Raw genomic sequence first — 23,865 nt, 5'->3', positions numbered from 1 at the left:
GCTGAAGTGCCCTTGAGCAAGGCACCTAACCCCTCACTGCTCCCCGAGCGCCGCTGTGGTTGCAGGCAGCTCACTGCGCTGGGATTAGTGTGTGCTTCACCTCACTGTGTGCTGAGTGTGTTTTACTAATTCACGGATTGGGATAAATGCAGAGACCAAATTTCCCTCACGGGATCAAAAGAGTATATTATCATTTAGGCCTAAATGGGTTCAATTATTTCCTGCTGCTCCGTTGTTAAAACACTCAATCGAAAGCATGACAGAGGAAGATACGATGGGGTATTAAGGCCACACATGAGGAAAAAAAATATTTTTGCATTAAACTTGACATTTTGAGAATAAAGTTGACATATCATATGGACTTTAATCTCGACATGTCCATCAGAACACTGAGAGCGACCGCTCCAAAGGGTAGGCTACAACCGGGATGATTGAAAAGGACGAACGAAACATTCCAGTTTTCTTCGAGTGCAACGATAGACAGACATCATTCAGACAAAACATAGAACATATGAACCTCCGTTGGTCAGCCAAATACTTTCCTGTTACGTCCTTTTAACAGAGTTATAGGCGATAAATTCGATGGTCAAAAGCAAACTTCATTAGCAGTTTATTATTTGTTTTATTATTAAAGGGTTTTTTCATCTTAAGGTTCAACTTCATGCTTATTAGCCTAGACTAGCCTACTAAATGAAGTCGACACGTCGAGATTAAAGTCAACATGATATTTCAACTTTAAGGTTAAAATATTTTTTTTCTTCATGTGTGGCCCTAAATCTCCGTCGTAGGAAGAGGACACCACTAGGCTACTTCAGATGTTCCTTACTAAAGAACGAATGCCAGCTAGCATAGCTGTGTTACAGTAGCCTACATTCAGAATCAATAAACTTAAAATCAGACATCTGGCAGCCCTTTTCAGTTGTGTGTGTCAAGTGCTCCTTTTGTGAGACAGAAGGCAAAACTGAATATGAATATCCCTCCTGCAGGAGTGGGACTAAAAATGACACATTATTGCGGGAGAGGGGCAGAATGTTGCGGGAGCGGACGGGCGCGGGACTGATAAATCTGACCCGCGCAAACCTCTACAACAGTGCATATGGTCCTATTATGGACATGAGATATCATCAAGAAACTAGGGCTGATAATAAAGATTCATAAAGCTTTACTCAGTTTTCTACATTGACACACCTGTGTGCAAATCCTGTGAAAATATAGACCTCACAATGGACTTAAAGGTCCCTGCTTCCTACTAAACACGGTGGTAGTGGTAGTGATTGAATGTTGATTTCAACATAGATACAAAGACTTTTATTACCAATTTCCAAGCACTATCAACACTACCAATCACCAAAACATCCAATATCAGTGTGTGAAAGCAAGTAAACAAGCTTGGCAGTTAAATCAGCCACAATGACAAACTGGTTAACCATTTGGCAAGAAAAAAAAGTCCCTCTATGTAAAAAGTACACAGAATCATTTGGAGAAATAATCCCTTAAGGTAAATACAGAAATTAATCATGAGAATTAAGGGAAAACAAAAACTCACAACTAATAAGTGTCCTACAAGTTATTTACATTTTTACACCACACAAGAAAAGGTCCCTTAGTCAGAATGTCTAAGGTCTGGGCTGCTGGTCACTCTGGGCTTTCAGCTTGCGCTCCCATAGCTTTTGGTGATCAGAGAAACCCTGTTTCCCTTTGTTGAATGAATTGGGTCCTGCTGATGTTGGAGTCTCCCTGTAGACATAAACAGTTTGCTGTGAGGGACAGGGTATCTCAGACTTTTACCGTGAAAATGTTATAAAGTCCGACAAATTTAAATCTCTTTGGTCCCCATGTCCGATCATGAAAATAATTTCCTCCAATCATTTATGCAAAAATAAGTGTTATTAAAGGGATATTCCACCATTTGGGGAATTACTCATTTTCCACCTCCCCTTGAGTTAAACAATTGATTTTTACCTTTCTCCAGTTCATCCAGCCGTTCTCTGAGTCTGGCGATACCACTTTTAGCTCCAGCCTAGCATAGATCATTGAATCGGATTAGACCATTAGCATCTCGCCTGCTAGAATCACGTTTAAAAGTGACTAAGATTTCTGGTAATTTTCCTATTTAAAACGTGTCTCCTCTCAAATTAGAAAGTGTAATAAGACCAACGGAAAATGAAACATGCCGATTTTCTAGACTGATTTGACATGGAACTATACTCTCACTCGGGCGTAATAATCCAGTCATTAACCAATTTGTCTGCTGCAGCTCAACCTTGTTGCTGGAAGTTAGCCTACGGGGACTACTTTGAGGTGCTGCATGATTTCATTGTGCTGCTGTGCCCATGGTATTCCTTGATTACTACACTGGAATGAGAGTATAGTTCCATGTCAAATCAGCCTAGAAAATCGCCACGTTTAATTTTCCATTGGTCTTATTACACTTTCTAACTTGAGAAGTTTAAAATAGGAAAATTACCGGAAATCTTAGTCACTTTTAAACGTGATGTTCGCAGGCGAGATGCTAATGGTCTAATCCGATTCAATGATCTATGCTAGGCTGGAGCTAAAAGTGGTCGCCAGAGAACGGCTGGATGAACTGGAGAAAGGTAAAAATCAATTGTTTAACTCAAGGGTAGGTGGAAAATGAGTAATTCCCCAAATGGTGGAATATCCCTTTAATCTCATATTAAGATCAAAAAACCCATTTGGTATTGTTTTAGTATGTTTGACTTACTTAGCGCTAGGGTTGGGCACCGAAACACGGTTCTAATATGGCACCGGTGCCGACGCAAACGGTAGTAACTGCATCGAATAACAAAGTGGATTTCGGTGCCTCATTTCGGTGCTTAAATAGCGTTTTTTTTTTGTTTTTTTTTTTAATAGGCATCGCTGCATGTCATGCGCCATCTCTAACGTCTTGCTCTGATAGCAACACATCCAGATACAGTTACCCAACACAAACACTGGATGTATAAACCAGAGGGGTGCACTAGGAGAGTGGATGGACAGTGTTTGACAGCCTGTGTGAGCCCAAGTAGCTTACTTTAAAGCGATATCACGAGCTCCTGTCAAAATCTAGCAGTGGGCCTAACTACACACAAGCAAAAGGCTATGAAACAACATAAACAGTAGGCCTATGTTACACAATATCCTTGCTAATGCGCTAACTGGCATTTATTTAAAATGTTATCAGCAAAGTTATAAGGTGAAAACTTTATTTCAAAGTGTGTTCTAAACAACATAATGGCATGATATTAATCTTTCATGTGCATGAGGCCCATATAGCAATGAATATGAAGATTATGTTAAAAGTTAGCTGGCAAAAACATAAATATGTAGGTTACATACCTGATGTCACTGTCACTGAGCTGTCAAAGAGGCTACGAAACCATCTCCGTACGTTATCGCTAATTAAACTCAGCTGACTGGTGTTAGCGCATATCCCATAGTTGCTGTTAAAATGGCTACCAGGCTAGCGTTGGGAATCTAAACACTTCAACACCGACATGTAGCCTAACATGTTCAAAACTATTGCGTGTTATGGGGGAAGACATGAAACTTCTTGAAGCATTTGGGAACACACTGAATTAACTGGAAAGTAGAGTCCCTGTAGATTAGCTTGCTTGCAAATGCCGTTGTCCATGACCTGGCAGTTTTATGGCAAGCGGTTTTAACATACCTTATGGCAAAACGCCCACACTGGGTAAACTTGAAAGCAGAGCTTTAGCCTACCATTGTGTGTGCATGCATGGCAAGCTGTTTTAACATTTAAATGTATTATTCGTAGGAGCAATGAGATATTGTAAATTGAATATGCCAGTTCAATTTCATGTTCAAATTTGTCTTATCAACAATAAAAAAAAAAGCAATTCATGCTTTAGACCATTTTAATTTAAAACATTTTAAAAACAAAGTACCGGTTCAGGCACCGTTTCGGCACCGGCACCGTTTTAAAAGTATCGATTTAGCACCGGTATCGGATAAAACCCAAATGATACCCAACCCTACTTAGCGCTCTCTTGAAAGATAATTTTGATTTAATTTAAGAAGACCGACTTATTTTAAAGAGTCTTATCAAGACAAATTTACTCAACGCACTGGCAGACAAATTTGCTTGATTTCAGGATGAGATCCCCGAGGTTCCCACGGATCATGGAATTTCTGGAATATCATGGAATTTTGGAAAGTCTATTCCAGTCAGGGAATTTTATCACGTTTGGGTCAAAGTCATGGAACATCAGGGAATTTTGTTGTATAAGTTTAAAATTTACTTACCAAAATACATTAATACAAATATTTCTATGCAGAACTGGTGTATATCTGGTTATTTGCTTTACTGCTTCCTTGAGTATCTCAACTTTGTTTATTCAATGGCCATTTATTCATCTCCCACTCCAAAAAGTAAAATATTCTTGAACGCTATACGTTAGTAAATAGTATAGTAAGTCATGGAAATTCTGTTTATTTGTCAGGGAAAAGGAATTTTACATTTGACTTAGAGTGGGAACCCTGGGGCAGTCGTGGCCTACTGGTTAGAGCTTCGGGCTTTTAACTGGAGGGTTGCCGGTTCAATCCCCGACTAGTAGAAACGGCTGAAGTGCCCTTGAGCAAGGCACCCAACCCCTCACTGCTCCCTGAACGCCGCTGTAGCAAGGCAGCTCACTGCTCCGGGTTGTGTGTGCTTCACCTCACTGTGTGTTCACTGTGTGCTCTGTGTGTTCACTAATTCACGGATGGGATAAATACAGAGACCAAATTCCTTGTATACGCAAATATACTTGGCCGAGAAACCTGAAAAAAAATCAAATAAATCTTAAATTAAGTCACATGATTTTACGAGAAAGCGCTAGATAAGTCTTTTTATACTGAAAACAATACTTTTGATCTTGATAAAAGATTAATAACACTTGATTAGATTGTATTAGTTTTCGCAGTATGTTAATATGTGCTAAAACAAACTTTCTACACCTCCCTTCTATTTTGAATGTATAATAATTTTATGGATGTATATGCAAGTTAACGTAAAGAAGCACGGATCATTTTCAAAAAATCTATTTCATATTGTTTTTAGTATGAAGTCTTATCTAGCGCTCGCTCAAAAGATAATTTTGACTTATTTTAAGGAGTCTTATCAAGACATATTTGCTCAACACACTGGCAAACAAATGTGCTTGTGAGAGGTCTTAAAATAAGTCAAACTCTTTTTAAATTAAGTCATAAGATTTGACTTTTTTTCTGATTGATTTTTTCTTTATACTAAACCAACTACCAACTAGATTTTTTGATCTTGATATAAGATTAATAACACTTGGTTATTTTTATATTAGATCAGCAGTTTCTGCAATGTATAAATGCATGCTCTTTTATAATCATTATACTGTGCCCCCCTAGCCTGACGAGCCAGACCCCCTGGGCCCTCACCGTTCGCAGTGCTCAGTCCGAGGGGCGGGGATAATCAGTTGTCTTTCAAATTCCCTCTGCACGCAATAGGACAGCGGCAGCTATGAGTCCCATGCGTTTCCCACCAGCGGAGCTAGTTGGCTAATTCAAACGTTTGCCAACTTAATAAAAGCTTAACTCGTGTCACACTGTTCGCCAACAGCAACATCCATTGTTCATTAGTTTACTTAGCTAACATGCTAGCGGGTCTCTCATTGATACTGCCTGGGGTTAAGGCTGCTAAATGCTGTCTAAAAACAAGCAAATTTATCTGCCAGTGCATTAAGCAAATTTAAGTATAAGTATAAGTATATCAGAGTTTCCGCTATAAAAAAATGGTGCCGGTCAAAGTGACCGGCAGAGGTTTCGTTTTCCGGACATTTTGATGATATGCCGGTCAAATATCCTATTATCGCTTCTTAATTAGTAGTCAAGTTGAGGAAAACTGGAGACAGGCTATGTAGCTTAAAGAATGACATAATCAGGCTGAATAGAATGCAACATGTTCATTAGCCTAACTTACGTAAACATGCCTAACAAGATCTAGCCAGTATGTATGTTTTCATGGACAGCAAGAGTCCGCTTCGTTCATTGTTTTAACGTTGTTTGTTGCTGCTACCCATTATCTCCAGTGGTTCCACTGTTTAACTTGCACAGATGCGCACACACAAGAATGAGCGCTCACACCACTACCCCCTAAGGCTATGCCTCTTTATTTGATAACAATACATTAAGAAATGTTTCCTATTCTGGGAAATGTTTAGTTTCTTTTTCTTTTGGTCCTCGGTTCAATGATAACGTTTAATTGTGCCGGAAATTATCCGCGGACCAGCGATCTCCTTGTTGAGGAGGCCCTAACCCTGCAGATCATAGACAGAGAAAGCATAGGCCTACGCTTTGGGTACAGAACACAGTTGCATGTACACAGAGAATGACAGTGTCTTGGAGCGGCCGCAACCCCGCAACTCCACTTCCTACGTCATGATTCCGACAGATACGCCCGACACTTCTGCTTTTTATCTGGTGGTGGTGGAGTTGACCGAACATCTGAGGCTTCAGACGTTGCCAATTTATCATCATCCATCGCGTCTGGCCTCTGAAAAAACTTTTAAGGCTAGTCTGCCTGGGCCTGGCCATGTTTGAACCGCCTCACTCATTTGTTCGTTGTTTAACATGGACGTTTTAAGCGTGCGCTTCCTATTTGAAATGCAGCATAGGCTATGCGTGTTGTTTAATAGCTTTCTAAACGGTACATTTAAAAACATAGCCAGAGGACGTATTGCTTTAATATAGGCTTACATTTTAAGGCTTGTTTTCAAATTCAGATTGCGTTAGGGGAACGGGATTATTAGCCAATTTCAATCGGACAATTTGACCGGAGAGATTTAATTTTGTCGGACATTTCATTTTTTTTCCGGCCAATGTCCGGTAATTACCGGACAACGGACACCCTGAAGTATATATACTCTTTTGATCCCGTGAGGGAAATTTGGTCTCTGCATTTTTCCCAATCTGTGAATTAGTGAAACATACTCAGCACACAGTGAACACGCAGTGAGGTGAAGCACACACTAATCCCGGTGAAGCACACACTAATCCCTGCAACAACAGCGGCGCTCGGGGAGCATTGAGGGGTTAGGTGCCTTGCTCAAGGGCACTTCAGCCGTGCCTACTGGTTGGGGTTCGAACCGGCAACCCTCCGGTTACAAGTCCAAAGCGCTAACCAGTAGGCCACGGCTGCCCCCAAATTTGGGTAACACTTTACGGTAAGGGTACATGAATTATCATGAATTTATGCATGAATTAATTAATGATTTATGCATTACTTCATTCCTTTATATCTTATGAATCATCAGGAATTGACACGAGTTTAAAGTCTCTCATTCATGATAGGGCTGCACGATATATCTAAAATCTATCGTTATCGTGATATCAACGCTTGCGATGGACATACTGCAAAGATTACTTAATTTTCGATAAATTTCGATACATTTTCTGTGCCGTGTGCATTCCATACAGTCTATGGTGTATTCACATTCTGAATGTCAACATATTTTACCAAACCAATGCCGTCATGCTGCCCTAGAAGCCCCGTCCCCTACCAGTTTAGGTGTGTGGTGTTTTAGGTGTTGAGGCGGGAGCTAAGTCGTGATGGCTGAAGATAGTGAGTCGAGCGAGGTAGGCTACATTTGGGTGAAGAGGAATTGGTGACTAAAAGGAAAAGCATGTCTGTTATATGGGAATATTTTGGTTTTATGAAGGATGACGTGTTACAAACACAGCGCCAAATGCGTCCTCCTCTACCGTGTTAAAATAAACAATTTCTTTCGTTATCGTTATATCAGAAGATATCTGTCTTTCACTGTAAGGCTTGTATTTCATGATTTGCATTTAGCAAAAGCCCCAGACAGCAGCAGAGAGGTAATCAGGATTCATTATTTGTAAAAGGTGTTTAGCCTACTTCTTAGCCTGGACTGTGCGATTGCAGCCCAATTATTTTCACTTTCCGCTGCCCTCGTAGTCGGCATGCCGGTAGCCTAGTAACGTGGGGATGCGCAGCATATGAGGTTACGCGAAATAGCTTACGTAGCTTTTTTGCTAGGCCCATCGAAGGCTGGCAATGTGGAATATTCCGCTGGTTGGTGCACAAGTGTTCAGATTGGCTGTCTATCCGTCTTTCACAAGGATTTTCTTGGAGCAGATCTTCCACACAACTTCGATAGCCTAGTCAGTAGGTCTCTTAGCTATCCACTTTCATCAGGCCATATATAACCTAGTCTACATAATATTTTATATTGTTTATGTAGAAAATTATACATTTATTTCTGTAATTATACATTTATCCCCCCCAACCCTACAGTCTATGCTAGCAGCAAGCAGAATGGTGAAAAACATTAAATATACTGCTCAAAAAAATGAAGGGAACACTTCAATCATACACTGGATCAGTACTCTGACACTGTTTGGTTCTGAGCACAAGTAAAACTTTTGAGGCGAGTGTTTTATTTTGCAAGAACTGTCAGACATTCTGTGAATGTAGTTTGAGAATGGAGAAAAGGGTGGAAGGGTTTCAAAAAATGTGTTTTAACAATTGTGGAAAACCTAAGTGTTCCCTTAATTTTTTTGAGCAGTATATTGAAATATCGCAAGTTATATCGTTATCGCAGTACTCAATAATGTTATCGCATGTTTTCCTAATATTGTGCAGCCCTAATTCATGACCTCATGCATAAACAACACCATCAACTAAAGCATAAGTTAAGGTGGGTACATCATCCTGATTTGATTTCTTAATCATGATTACATACATTTAAGGTTAATTACTCATGATTTCATCATGTTTGTGGCCCCTCAACTAAAGTGTGAACAATGGCATGTGCTTAGAGAACTGCACAAGTTGTGATCAAATTGGAATTTGAGTAGTGATGACCACATTTTTGGCAGAAAGAAATCATCATGATCATTCTTAATAAATCATAATGATGTGCCCACCATATTTAATGCTTTAGTTGATGTGTTGTTCATGTATGAGGTCACAAATGACAAACTATGAACTCATTCCTGATGATTCATGAGATATTAAGGAATAAGGAAGTAATACATAAATCATGGATTAATTTATGCATAAATTCATGATGATTCATGTACCCTTACCGTAAAGTATTACCCAAATTTGTCCTAAAAACAAGCAAATTTGTCTGCCAGTGCGTTGAGTAAATTTGTCTTGATAAGACTCCTTAAAATATGATGAAATAATAATCTTTTAATAGAGTACTAGGTAAGTTTCTTCATACTAAAAACAATACCAAATAGATTTGATCTTAATATAACATTAAATAACACTTGGTTGGATTTTATTTTTTTTTGCAATGTATTATTACCTCTTTTCAATCCATTATTATTAGATATTTCTTTTGTAAAGAAATACATCTCTCCCTAATGTTATGCCAACATATTCAGCTGAATATAGGCTACAGTAAATAGAGGCTTATGGACAATACATCTATCCCTAATGTTATGCCAACATATTCACCTGAATATAAGCTACAGTAAATAGAGGCTTATGGACATCTGCTGTTGTCAGTGTGCAGACTATCCCTTAACTCACAAAAGCCTACATGTTTTTTTTCTTTCTTTTTTCCCCTCCGAAAATACATTCAATGTTCAATTATTACCTGTTGACTAATGGTGCTTACACACAATGGCATGCAGTGCAGTGCTGGAGACGCATCTTGTTCACATTACATGGGCTTACGTCATCCGTTGCTGAACTGAATTGTGGGTCCACTGCGTCGCGTTGCTCCCGTCGCCCCTGACGAAAAAAGTTCAACTTTTGCTGCACCGACGGAGAGCAACAGAAGGCACCAGCCAATCAAATTACGGTTATACACTGCAAAAAAAACAAAATCTAACCAAGTGTTATTAATCTTATATTAAAGATCAAAAAAACTATTTGGTATTGTTTTTAGTATGAAGAGACTTACCTAGCGCTCTCAAAAGATAATTTTGACTCAATTTAAGAACACTTTGACTTATTTTAAAGAGTCTTATCAAGACAAATTTAGTCAATGCACTGGCAGCCAAATTTGCTTGTTTTCAGGATGATGCATCTTAAAAGAAGTCAAACTCTTCTTAAATGAAGTCAAATGATTTTACGAGAAAGCGCTACGTAAGTCTCTTTATACTGAAAACAATACCAACTACATTTTGATCTTGATATAAGATTAATAACACTTGGTAAGATTTTATTAGATAAACAGTTTTTGCAGTGTAGGCCTACTTCAAGTCATTTGCATAGTAGGCTACACACCCTCTGGAACACACCCACTGGCATGCGGAACGCACCTGTGTGTAAGCACCATAATGCAAATTACTGATTGCTTTTAAAGAAATTCACTTGAACACGCAATCAGTTTCTTTTAGATGGCGATGTCTTTCTGCCATCTGTAAGGCTGCAATGATTATTGCACATTATCCCAACTATATCCCAATAGCTGCGTGATCTCCATCTGGAAGCCTAATATTTGGTCATGTTTATTTTCGTGCTAATAATCAAGAAGAAATTATCTATATGCTTCAAAGAAACACTCATCACTGAGCAGCTCAAAATATTTAGCCTAGGTCCACTTTCAGACTCGGCTACATTTGGCCTTGGAAAGATCTGCGCTCTCTGAGAGCCTTTTAGTTATGGAAACTTTAACCATTAGCGACACATGGGAAATATAATGCTAACTGAAATAACTGGTGAAGAAGTAATAACTATCCTAGACAACAAACTATTAGGCCTAGGTGAATTCATAACTGCAATCAGTGGAGATGTTTTCAGTTTCGCGAAACGGCAGCTGGAGTAATACGAATTTGAACACAAGCTCACCTCAAATCTTTCATTTAACCCACCGTTGGCCGAAGAAAAAATAGCACAAAGAGAGACCAATCACTATGCTTTGTCTGTCATTCTCACTTGTCACTTTCTCTCTTTCTCTCACGCTCGCATGAAATAAGATTTGTGGGAGATTCTAATTTTCGCACTCCAGGGAGCTTTCCGGAGAAGTTGGATGTTTGCTCGTTTTTGAAAAGTAAAAATCGTACCGGCGCACTTTGATGTGAAAATGTGTGGTTGCTACGCAAAAGGTGTACAGGTTGGCAGGTCTGCATACTGAAAACAATACCAAATAGATTTTCTGATGTAAATATAAGATTAATAACACTTTTACGATTTCATTTTTTGTAATATTTGACAGCATTTCACCAAATTGTCGGGAAAATTGAAACCTTGCCTGTCACACAGACTGGTGCTGATTTTTCGGAAAATGTGACTTATGTGACTGATTTGATCTTCATGCAAATCATGGGTGGAGACTGAATATGTAGCCCCACCTGCCGATGTTCTTCATCCTCATTTTGGCCTCTGGGGGCATTTCCTCTGGTTCACTCTGTGGTAGACCAAATTATGTAGCAAATTCTCAAGTCAGTTACCTAGATTTCACATGTGTCAGGACTAGACTGATATGAAGAGGTAATCAGGAACTAACACTAAATAAAGAACTCACATCCTCATCCTCATTGAATACAGCAGCCAGGGCAGGTTTCTTTGCTGGCAATGATGGCACGGTCTCTTTAATTTTCTGGGTCAGTGATGAAGGGAAAAACAGATTAGCTACAGGTAGCATTAGCTACATTAGAAACATTAAAATAAGTAAATGCAATACTCTGTATAATCAGTGCATATCACTTTTTGGAAAAAAGAAACCCATGAACACATTTGGGGTTCACTTACATTAGTTCCTAATTTGATTGAGATCGGAGCAGGTTTTTTCAGAGATTGGCTATATCCAGGCCTTGCTACTTTAGGGGGTGCTGGCTGTTCCACAGGGCCATCCCGAGCCGATCGCTTCCCAGAATATCCTTCTACTCCCACAACCATGCTGGAAGAGACAGTCTTAGTTTTCACATTGCCTCCCTGCCCCGGTCCTGCTGGAGGCAACACAACTTACCAAGGTGAGTGATTGCTGCCTAACATACAGTGAGTGATATAATCAAAATATAAGTTTCCCAGAAAAACTTGCTCCAATACCACATACCTTGCAATAGTACAGGAGTTCTCAAACTATTATTATTATTATTATTATTATTATTATTAGTAGTAGTAGTAGTAGTAGTAGTAGTAGTTATATAAAACAATAATATACATAAAAAGTGACATACGTGTCAACATTCCTCAATGTGCTTTTGTTATTTTTTGCATTTTGTACACTGGTATTAATTTGACCAACCTAAATCAAGAAAGCAATCTTAAACACACAACTTTAAACAGAAATAAATTGGCTACAAAATGTTACGAGTTTAAATGGCCCCTCATCTGAGTGTTGTATGTTTTGAATGGTGATCAAAATACAATAATTCCTTGTTACTATTTTTTTAGATTAATTTAGATTCAACTCTGTCATTTAGTACAGGTACAGAGCTAATAAAATGCAGTTAAGTAATGAAATGCAGTTAGCTAATGAAATGCAATAGGAGTCCAAGCAGTGAAGCTGCGGTAACCATATTGTTTTTGTTCTGATTATTCTTCCCTATTACAGGGCTCTAGAGTGCAACCAACATTTTTTTATGCGACTCATTTTTTTTCATGAGTCGCACTGGTGCACCTAACATCATAAGGTGGTGAGTGCCTAGTGTTGTCACGATACCAACATTATGACTTCGATACGATACCTGCCATAAATATCTCGATACTCAATACTGAAACGATACCACGGCGAAATCCTAAAATATCTGGAAAAGAAAGGACGCAGACCTGTTGAATTCGGGGGAACTTTTGTAGTGTGCAGGTCAATTCTGGGTTCTAAACTTCTAAACTTCATACATATTATTTTATATTCAGTAAAGCAGTAGTTTGTGTGGATTAAGTCCTTTATTGTTTCATTTACATTGTGTTGTGTTCTGGCAATAAAGTACCTTTTAAATAGCCAAAGTAGGCTAGATCACGGTCAGTGTTACTGCATGCAAATTACTGCATGCAAATCACTGAATGCTATGCAGAGGGGCCTAATCTTTAGGCCATATGATGTAGGCTACCCTAGGCTTCCTGTGTCTATGGGATTTCTTTGACCGTTGTAAAGGGGAAAGGTGAAGAGTCTTCTTTGCTCCCAGTGTACAAGTACAACGTTCCAACCAGGTCTCCGTCAGATAGGCCTAAACCATTACCTGTCGCAATATATCTCTGTACATTATGTCTATTTCTTTGATAACATTATTTGCTACCACGTAACAATAGGCCGCTATTATTATTATATTAGTAGGACTCAACACGCTTCATTATATGCTGTGGGCTTTAATTAGCGCATTTCGGGTAGTCTATCCTACATCAGGGCAATAATTATTGAACAAATTGCAGTCTACAAGCCATGACAAACATTACCAGTAGTAGGGTACTGACTGAATATTAAATAGATCGTTTGCAAGTTATGGTAATGTTATACTAGTGTGAACATTACGTTTTCATCACGTTAGCACGCTATGATCAGTCGTTATGTCTCGTCAAAATTCACTGATGAAGGAAGGTTCGCTTTATCCCAGAAAACCATAGTCGCTTCAGTTAGGCTAGACTAAAACTGAAGAGATGAACTTAGTACTAATCGTTTAGTGGTGTCGTTCTGTCGTTATTTGCTACCACGTTCTTTGAACTCTTTAAACATGTTGGGATGTGTCTGCGAGGTGCTTAGCCAAGTTCTATGCGTAGCCTAGGCCTACTGCTTTTGAATGACTTTGAAACATATTTTACAAATGGGCCTCTGTGTACCTGATGGCTTGCCTTCACTATCCGCGATGTATCCAAAATAGTTCCAGATTTCACTTAACCTTTTGTTTTAGCCACAATCCGAGGACTGTCGGCAAAGAACTATGTTGACGTTGGCTGCGCACTCACTCACTCAGAAATGCCTGCTTGACACGCCCGCTTGCCTAGATGCGTGCAAGGAGCATGGAGAGTGGGAGCAGTCCACAGACACAGAACAAGTATCGGTTCTAAAAATGTCGGAAATCATATTGTTTTTTGCATGAAGGCATCGTGATACCTTTCTAGTATCGATACACCATGCAACACTATGAGCGCCTAGACTTTCCTCGCACATGCCGTCTCTCCACAAACTTAGCGTTTGCTCCTTTGACTAGTGTTGCACGGTGCACCAATACAATGGAAGTGACGCAATCATATATATCTATGATCGCAATACCCTGAAATTTGAAACGTCTAGCTTTATTAGTATCGATACTTCTAAGAACGACAGTCAGTGCTTCCCATAGGCTAATAATATTCTATAATAGATAATAATAATAGATCTCAAAAGCCCTCAAAAATAAAATATAATTAAAATGTGTGATGGGTCCTCCTCACATGGAAGATCTAATGTTCAGTTTCAGTCAGCAAATAGTCCTGTTGAGAGAAACTAGGAGCATTTACAGGGCTTGTCACTAGAAGCCATCTTGCATAGGTCAGGTAAGCTACCCTATGTGTAGAAATATATTCTGATTCTGATACCAAGTCAAAAATTGCAATTTCGATACTTCTTCGATACTTTCTTAAAAATGTACTTGATTTGGGGGCCCCCACCACCTTGACGTCATCAGTAATATTGAATATAGTAGTGGGATCATTCACAACCGTGGCCATCCTAGATTCTGCTTTACTCACACTGAACACACACTGAAAATGATGGCTTATGTGATATGTTTCTATTTCATATCTTTTTTAATTCATATAGAGTGTATTTAGTTAATAATGTATAGTATTTTACTAGTAATTACTAGTAGCTAAACATATTTAGTAATTTGAATGCTTCATATTGATTTTTAAACTATTACACTTAGGCATATCTTTAATGTGGTGTGTAGGTCTAATTGAGTGCACATTGGTGATGTGTAGGTGTAATTGAGTGCCTGTCACTTTAAGAAATACATGAGAGTAATTAGCCTTCATCCTGACGGTTTTAGGCTAGGGAATAAAAGTTGCACATAGAGCATAAGGATATGTGGATGCAATTCATTATGTCTTCTATGTCATTAGATAAAATAAATGTTCAAAAAACTAACGTTGAAAAACTAACTAAGTCGAAGACAATCTTTCTGGGATCAAGTGTTTTGCAATGTTCACTAATGATTTTAGTGAGCATTACTGGCAGATGTGATCCGAGCTAGCAGGATAGTTACCAATGAGCTCTCTCCAGATGTAAAAGTTTACCATGGTTGCGTAGCCTATTTGCTTAAGTGCAAAGTGGTTCTCTCTGTGTGTGTGTGTGTGTGTGTGTGTGTGTGTGTGTGTGTGCACGCGTGTGTCTGCGTCTTCATGAGGCTATGTTCAATTCAACTCAGTAGTTGATCCGTCCGGTCAATAGCACCGCATTCACGCCACTTCATGATTAGATTAACGTCATCAGACAGGCTGTAAAAGTGTATGCGGGAATTTCTCGCATTATGATGGCTAGAGTTGCGGGACTTGAACAAATTATGCGCAATACCCGCAATCCCGCAGTGAAATTTAGGCCCTGATAATAAGGCCTGTCAATCGATTAAAAAATGTAATCAAATTAATTACATACTCTGTGATTAATTAATCTAAATTATTCGCAGGCATCCATTTTTGCTATGAACAAATCTTAAAAACAAGTTTGGCACATGAGTGAATCAATGAAGAGCCAAATGAACATTATAGACTTATAGACTTAAAAGTTCAACATCTCTCTCTTTAATTATAATTTTCGCTTTGGCTCAGGCATCAGCGTAGTGACTGGTGTCAGATTTTTAGCATGATAAATGCAAATAACTCACTGTCAATGACATGTGCAGAGTAGGCTACCCAAGGTTGGCCTTTTTTGGCCATTCAAACATGTTGTAGATTTGTATTCACATAATTACTAGGTTGTTGCCTTTCCTATCCAGTAGTTGGCAGTCCAGGATAAGAAATAGAACAGTTAAAGAAATTAAACTAAACAGTAGGAAAACGAGACAGAAAAGCAGCATACAAGTGCGAACGGAAATGTAGTGTGTGAAGTTATTGGAATGTAAATAAATGTAACCACCTTCAACATACTTTTGAAGACATTTTGTTTCAAGTGTGCAACAAATGTAGTCAATTTATTAAGGGAGTTTGTTGAATAGTCAGTCATAGGGTAGGCTCAGCAAAACGTTAACAAAGTTAACTTTGACAAGGCTGGCGGCTAGCATTATTATCATCAAGAGGTGTGCTAACTCGTAGGTAAGGTCTACCTCCAGATTGTTTTGCATTGAGATGCTACTTCAGACTTGACAAACTCGTATGCTAGGCAACAGAAATTCCTTAATGCAGAAATAGTAGATTGATGCTGCTGTCAACAGTATTGGATTGGTCTGGGCGTTCTTTTTAAAACATAGGCTAAATGTTTCATTCAAAGCAGTGCTTTCTCGTCTGCCTCCTTTAGTCACGATAGCCAGACTGCACTGGGTCAAATATTACTATGAAATGTGATTAATCAGCGTTAAATTTAACGCATTGTTATTTCTGTAATTAATTAATTGAAATTAACACATTATTTTGACAGCCCTAAAAAAATCTATTTTGGCACACACCGTTATTGGTTGCCATGACCAACCCAATGCCAAAGCATAGCATATGTGTGAAGAAGAAATCATTTTGTAATAATGCCACTAAACATTTCTAATATTAGAAATGCATACTTTCATAGGTAAATGCATTGGCCTCCTATCGGCATGAGGCTCGTTAACAGCATCACACTCACAGCATAGCCTCTATTTTCTCCCCTTGCTCTCCCTCTTCAAGCAATGTTTTTGCTTTGCTCTGTTCGCGGATGAAGTGAAGTCAGATTTTGTGACTGACGTGTATGTTCATCTAAAATGATTTATTCTCCATACATATGTTTTGGTAGCGGGTTGATGGAGAGGGAATCCGCTATGTTTTTGTGACAAATTAAGCTGACAGGCAGAGCGCTGTTTTTCCTGCCAGACGGTCAAAATTCTATCTTTGTGACATAACCGCTACAGGGAACACCTGCGCAGAAAGAAGTAATGTACTCCCAAAAATTGGAGTACCTGTTAACATGGGTGGATTTTTCGATTGGATTGTCAGAACGGAGTACACCACCTCTCTCGATCCGATTGAAAATTGAATCCGATCGGTGGACGTGTTTACATGAAGCATTTTTATTTCGATTGAGCCATTACTCCATTTGTAATCGGATTAAACATGTCCATGTAAACGTGGCTATTGTAAAAGCAGTCCAGCTGAATCATTGGAGAAGACTCCCATGCTTTGGACATCGACTTAATCTTTCCATAGGTAAATATGAACACTTGTATGTTTAAAATAATAATAACATTAATAACCTAAATAATTATAATTAAAAGGAAATTTTTTTTTTTTTTTTTAAAAAGTAAAAAAATAAAAAAGTTTTTAATTAGCAGGTTCAGCTTTCTGCAAAAAGCTGTTTGTTGTTTTACAGAGAGAAGTGTAATGCAGTCAGTGTGTGCAAAAAAATTGTTGCTATTTCATATTCCTGGAAAAGGAAGAGGGGCCTGGCCATTGCTCAGGTTGAACTGGGCTTACCACAGCACCAGCATAACAGAGACACCTAGCAGGGGGGGGATCGTGACAGAGGACGATCAAAAGGCTGATTGAGCAGGAGAGCGCAATTAGTCAAGTGTTAAAGGCTGAAAAACAAGGCATTTGGTGCCCAGCTGGCAGGACATGTATTGCTGGAGGCTTTAAAAAAGGTGTTGAGCCCACTTCAGTACACAGATGCCTTGTCTGGTGAACAGTAGGCCTATGTTAGCATTTCATACCTTAAGCCAGTGCTTCACCTTGTCAATAACATTCTTGCTGAGGGAGAAAATTACACTCAGCTGACTAAGGATGTGAAGTCAGCCATTTTTGCGTACTTAAATGATAAGAAGTATAATCCTGACACAAGACCTGCTAGATTTGGCTTCCCTTCTAAATCCCACATTCAAATCTACCTAGATCAAAACTGAAAAGGTGGAAGATATCAATACAAGAGCAGTTGAGATCAAATCCCTGCTGACAGAGCAACAGGCAGGCACCAGTGGCACATCATTAGCTCCCCTACCTCCCCGCCACAAGTGGAATCATCAGCAGCTGAACACCAGGTGAAAAGAAAAGACAATGGCCAGCTTTTTTTAAAAGCAGGCTAGCAGTAGCAAAGTTTAATCACGATCACGGCTTCCCACGATCAAATTTGTGTGATACCGCTACAAAACAAATCAAGCGCTCCTTAAACCTGTCTGACCATGTGCCTGCATGCAGCCAATGAAAGCTGTTCCCTGCACTGCTCAGCCTGATGCACTGCTCAGTTTGGATGCACTGTGGACTAGTAGCGTTATGTTAACTAAGTATATATACTTTTTAACTATTAGTAGGCTAGACCAGTGGTTTTCAAAGTGGGGGCCGGGGGCCGTGAGGGGGTGCCAGGGGGGCCTCAGCAAGTCGGAAGGAAAAATAAAAGAAACAAATAAATACATTTGAAAAATGTAAAACATACCTTTTACTATGAGGGTTGTTATACAATGCCATTAGAATAATTTGTCGCATATCTGAACATTATATTCTTCATGATAATGACTGGGAATAATAGTAAAGTGATAGCTCTCATATAGAAGAGAGCCCCAAATGCAATTTTTACACACTGTGTGCTCCAAAGTGCTTGTGGCTAAAATAATTATTAGGATTAGCTTAATGTATTTTTACATTTGCCGTAGTATTGTTGATGGGGGGGTCCTTGGCCAGAACCTAGTGGTATTTGGGGGGCCTTGCCGTGGAAAAGTTTGGGAACCCCTGGGCTAGACTATACAAAAAACAACGACCAAAAATCAAATGTGTGGCACAGCAGAAGGCCAAGACCTTGTCCCTCGAAACGGATCATCCGCTGTTTGAAAACATTTCGGATTTCAGGCAAGTGAATGTAGCAGTGAAATACTTTGTCTATTATTTTATTTAATTTTTGTGGTGAATTTCATCAAATCAATGCACATTATTAATGATTGTATACATATATATATATATATATATATATATATATATATATATATATATATTATATAAATATATAGAAATTACTATTATTATTATTATTATTATTCTCGTGCTAAGTGCTGCACGAAGTTGCTAAGCAACCAGTGTTTACAGCATTCCCCAGTTGCAAAGTGGATGCTGTAAGGGGTAAGCCGCTATCATTTTCCTCCAATAGAAACGGCCTTAATTATTTATTTAAAAGTATTGTTCTTGAATAGAAATCACCTGAAAACAATGTCATGATCTTTTAAAAGTATTATTTAATCACTTGTAACCTTGTTTTAGCGAATGTGTATGAGAAATCAATAACTTTAGCGTTCATAGTGTCTTAATGTATGCCGTAATGTAGCCTAAACAATTATATTGTACATAAAGTTATTATCAGCCCACAACGAGTGAAAACGATGTCATAACTTTGTTTTATACATTATCATACTGTATGTGTTATTCGTATTATTGGAAGCTTCGAAAATCGTTAAATTAGTTTTTACCGTTATTAGCGTTTCATTAGTATTTACCGTTACTGTGTGTAGGGAATGGGAACGAGACTGCTGTGCGTGTGCGCATTCTAAAGTGCCCCTTTGTGCCCCATTCTGTGCCCAGGTATGAAATGTCTAACGGTTTTCTTTTAATATAAAGTGGGTTCTGTCACCTATTTACATTGTTGTAGGCTATAATGCCACTATGTATATTTATTATATTACATGATTCATTCTATGTATGACCTGTATTAAGCCAAAGCCTATGATAAAGGCCTAGTATAAAGCTAAGGAGCCTACCCGTTTTATATGAGTTTGTTGTTTATATTTATTTATCATATTGTAGGCCTATACCTTCTATTGTATTATATCGTATCTTTGTCATTTATATCTAATTATTATCATATGTATAACTTAATATTTATAATTACTGGTATACTGTATGAGTTGCAAAGTGGATGCTGTAAGGGGGAATGGGAACGAGACTGCTGTGCGTGTGCGCATTCTAAAGTGCCCCTTTGTGCCCCATTCTGTGCCCAGTAAACAGTTGCAGATACCCCATCCTGCTGTGTGTGTACTTCATTCATCTTGCCCTGTGCATTCAACTGGTCCTAACCACTTAACATCTGCTACATGAAGTTAACTAAAAACATAAGCAAAGCAGGGCTCTCAACTCATACCATGAAACACATCACATGACGTAAACCACACATGCCTTTTTTATCACGTTAACTTTAAGTCCATTGCACAATTGTGCATCTATGTCCGTTTTATGATGGCAAACGCTTCCGATAGGAGTTGCTCGGCCTACTGCCATTGAAAGGACACACAACTGGCGAGATAGTCTTTGGGAATATTTCAGCATTTTTCGAAAAAAAAAATTATCTGGACATGAAACGTGTGTGTGCATGCTTGTGACAGACGGTGCTCCATCCATGGCCGGTAAAATAAGTGGTTTGGTAGCACGTTGGTCTGCTATTGCTCCTCAGTTAATGTATTTACACTGCATTGTGCATCAGACGGTGTTGTGCGCAAAACTAAGCGGGCAGCTTAAAATTACTATGGATAATGTGATGGCCACAATCAATTTTATTCGCTCCACATCAAGCCTCCAACATTGCTTATTTTGCCAGCTGCTGTCAGATATGTCTGCAGAGCACCACTACCTGCTTTTACACAACGATGTCAGATGGCTGTCATAAGGCAGGGCACTGGAGCGCATCTGTGATCTCCGAGAGGAAATCGCAACTTTTCTCCGCAGCAGCAGGCACAAAAAAGCGGAAGCACACCTGGATCGCATACTAGGCAACATCTTCATGGCTGATGTGTGCTTTCTGAGCGACATATTCAAACACCTAAATTGCTTAAATGTGGGACTGCAAGGCAGAGACAAGACTGTCATTGATCTCGTGGAAAAAATGCACGCATTCCACCTCAAACTGGACCTTTTCGCAATGGACTTGACAACAAGCCGATTACTGCATTTTCCGACGCTCCGAAAATGCATATCATCCCCAGCACAAATCACAGATGTGATGACCGATTTCATTGCAAGGCTGAAAGAGAACTTTTCAGGTCGACTGGATGGACTTGTTCTGCCCACAGAGGTGATGAGCTTTGTCAGAGATCCCTTCATTGCTGCAACAGACGGAGACTTATCTGCCAGAGCAAAGGAAGCCATCCCTTCCATTGATGAGGGGAAATTCATTCTAGAAGTTGTTGACTTGCAGTCATCCCTGACCATGGCTCAAGAGCTTAGTACTAAAGGTCCAGCAAAGTTCTGGAGTGGTGATAACATGCACCAGTTCCCCAATGTTAAGAAAGTAGCAATCTTTGTGCTCAGTATGTTTGGATCAACATACACATGTGAATCAAGCTTTTCACACATGAATGCTATCAAAAGCAATTCTCGTTGCTCCCTGACTGACAGTAACCTTCACCAGTGCCTTCGGATTGCATTGACGTCTTATGAGCCAAAAATCACTGAACTCATTCAGACTAAAAAATGCCACTTCTCCCAAAAAAATCAGCAGGGTAGGCATAACTGCTGCTAGGCCTATCAGCATAATATGCTAATGAGAATGAATGATTTAAAACAGTTAGCAATGGGTGGATAACCTTCTCATTCATGCACAGCAGATAACTTTTACTTGCTTTGAGTATTATTATTTTGTGTTATTATTAAGGCTAGTTAAAAATGCACTTGTGAGGTGTCAGGGTCAGATATGAGTGTTCAGTGTTCATTTCACGAGGCAAACAAATGCCATTGCTTAATTGCACTTTCTTGATTATCTACACAAGATGTGCCTAGGTCAGATGTAGCCTAACCAAATATATAATTAGGCTATGCTTATAATTTCAAAAACAAAAGCAGCATCTCTCAGGTTCTGTTTAATCTTTTGTTTTTTAATGCACCTGATTTGAAGCAAATGTTAGGCCTCTTGTAGGCTCTGTTTTTATGCACTTTGATGTACTAGGGTAATTTTTTTCTTTGGTTGGTTATTTAAAAAGTGTAAAAAAAAAAAAGTATTACTAGGCTACCTCAATTGGTTGGTTATAACTATTTTATTGTTTAAGTGACATTATTCATTGTTGCCAAGTTGAAAGGTCAATCAAATAATAAACATTGCTTGCTAGGCATTACACGGTTTTGTGTTGGTTTGAATAATTACCTCCTGCTTTCTGGTCGCTGAACATGTGTGGCCCGGCTCAAGTCTGTGGTTTTAAAATGTGGCCCAAATGAATTTGTAATTGAATACCCTGGTGTACACCCTTGGCCTCACTGTCATGGATGGTACACTTTCCGAACGTTCGCCATTGATTTTCACGCCAGGTTTTGAATTGTGCTCTACCTCGGTGTAGACTATTATCATTGGTTCCTTGCTAGTTGCAAATTATTCCCCAAATACCTAGCATGCTATCTTGTCTGCGACACGGCGAAGACCGACCGACAGAGTTCGCTTAGCTGCTACGCACTGATTTGCCCCCAAACAAGGGTTATTTGGGCTTTCTTTTTAAAATGAGTCTGCTACTTCAAAATCGAGGCCGAAATCCTGTAGTCTGATTATGCCAACAGTTATCTAACGTTATCATGAGAGCAAAATGCTTTGGTGGTGTTTGTCTCAAGTGGCTAGCTGCTAGTTAAGTTAACGAGGAGCCACTCTACCGTTGCATGTATTTACTACGGGTATGGACGAAGACTGAGTAGTAGCAGAAAATAAGCGTGAATAATAACAATAATAATAATTAAAAAAAAAAAGAAAACATTAAATGATTATATTCAGTTTCTCTGTGAATATCACCTTCATCTTCTGTCAGCTCTTCAGAGATGTGTTTCCTTTCCGCCATGTTTTGTGACGTATCTGTTGCTTCCTATTCTTCTTCTCTTTTTTGGCAGATTGCAAGTTGTATTGGTGCATACCGCCATCTACTGCACAGGAGTATGTAAGTGACTGCTTCCGGTCCATGAAAAGACCTACCGAGCATAATAATAATAATAATAATAATAATAATAATAAATAAATAAATAAAATTGATTTATATAGCACTTTTCAAGCACAGAGCACGATGACAGTAAAATGTTTTCCAATATTCACAAAATCCGTAGCTTTGTTCAAGCTGAAATTCCTAATTTCTCCTCAAAACCACAAGATACACAACAAGACATATTTCTAGAACCAGTTTTTAGAGAGAATGGTTTCATTTTGTACATGCATGGTAGAATCTTTTCTGAATACAATCATTCCTTGTCTTCCATTAAGACACTCTGGGAATAGGATCTTGGAGTGTTTGGTGAGGATATTTGGGAGAGGATATTGTATTGTGTCCATTCCTCCTCTTTGCCAAACATGGACTACTACACAATTTAAAATTATCCATCGCACTCACTGGAGTAAGAGAAGCTCTCTAGAATTTACCCTCACATAAACCCCAGCTGTGATCGATGCCAGCAGGCTCCATCCTCCTTAATTCATATGCTTTTAACTTGCCCAACTCTCCATAATTTTTGGACTGAAATTTTAAATATCTACTATATTAAATGCGCTCTCTGACCCTATCCCAGTAACTATCCTGTTTGGAGTCCTACCCTCTACCCTAGTGGTGCCTAAATTCAAGGCTGACTTTATAGCATTTGCCACCCTATTGGCTAGGAGATTCATCCTACTCAGATGGAAATCCTCCACTCCTCCCACAGTTATCACTGACTGAGAGATAGTTTGTCCTACTCCAAGCTAGAGGGCTACATTGCAAGGTTCCATCACTAAATTCTACAAAATATGGAATCCTTTTCTTGAACATCTGAAATCAATTCAGTTCCCTCTGCCAATCTGTAATCTGTATTGTACACATAAGCTACACACATTGTATACATTGTGT

At 39.0% G+C, this 23,865-nt stretch overlaps 1 protein-coding gene across 4 annotated transcripts; it reads right to left on the bottom strand.

Moving 5' to 3' along the window:
- Window positions 1-1,293: 1,293 nt before the first annotated feature.
- Window positions 1,294-22,899, bottom strand: LOC121696873 (PEST proteolytic signal-containing nuclear protein-like). Of its 4 annotated transcripts, none has more exons than XM_042077958.1 (5): window positions 22,791-22,899; window positions 11,708-11,855; window positions 11,481-11,555; window positions 11,308-11,363; window positions 1,294-1,737 (listed from the first exon to the last, which is right to left on the bottom strand). In XM_042077958.1, exons 2-5 carry the CDS (start codon window positions 11,852-11,854, stop codon window positions 1,617-1,619), a joined length of 399 nt encoding a protein of 132 aa, XP_041933892.1. In that variant the 5' UTR covers window position 11,855; window positions 22,791-22,899; the 3' UTR covers window positions 1,294-1,616. The 4 variants fall into 4 exon arrangements, 3 of the variants coding, with proteins under 3 accessions (XP_041933892.1, XP_041933890.1, XP_041933891.1); XM_042077956.1 differs by having other exon boundaries at window positions 11,708-11,904; window positions 22,791-22,886; XM_042077957.1 differs by having other exon boundaries at window positions 11,708-11,901; window positions 22,791-22,877.
- Between the last annotated feature and the right edge of the window lie 966 nt (window positions 22,900-23,865).

This window comes from Alosa sapidissima, chromosome 22 (genome assembly GCF_018492685.1).
Source record: "Alosa sapidissima isolate fAloSap1 chromosome 22, fAloSap1.pri, whole genome shotgun sequence".
Classification (NCBI taxonomy): Eukaryota; Metazoa; Chordata; class Actinopteri; order Clupeiformes; family Clupeidae; genus Alosa; species Alosa sapidissima.
This window is presented reverse-complemented; position numbering and strand designations above follow the sequence as displayed.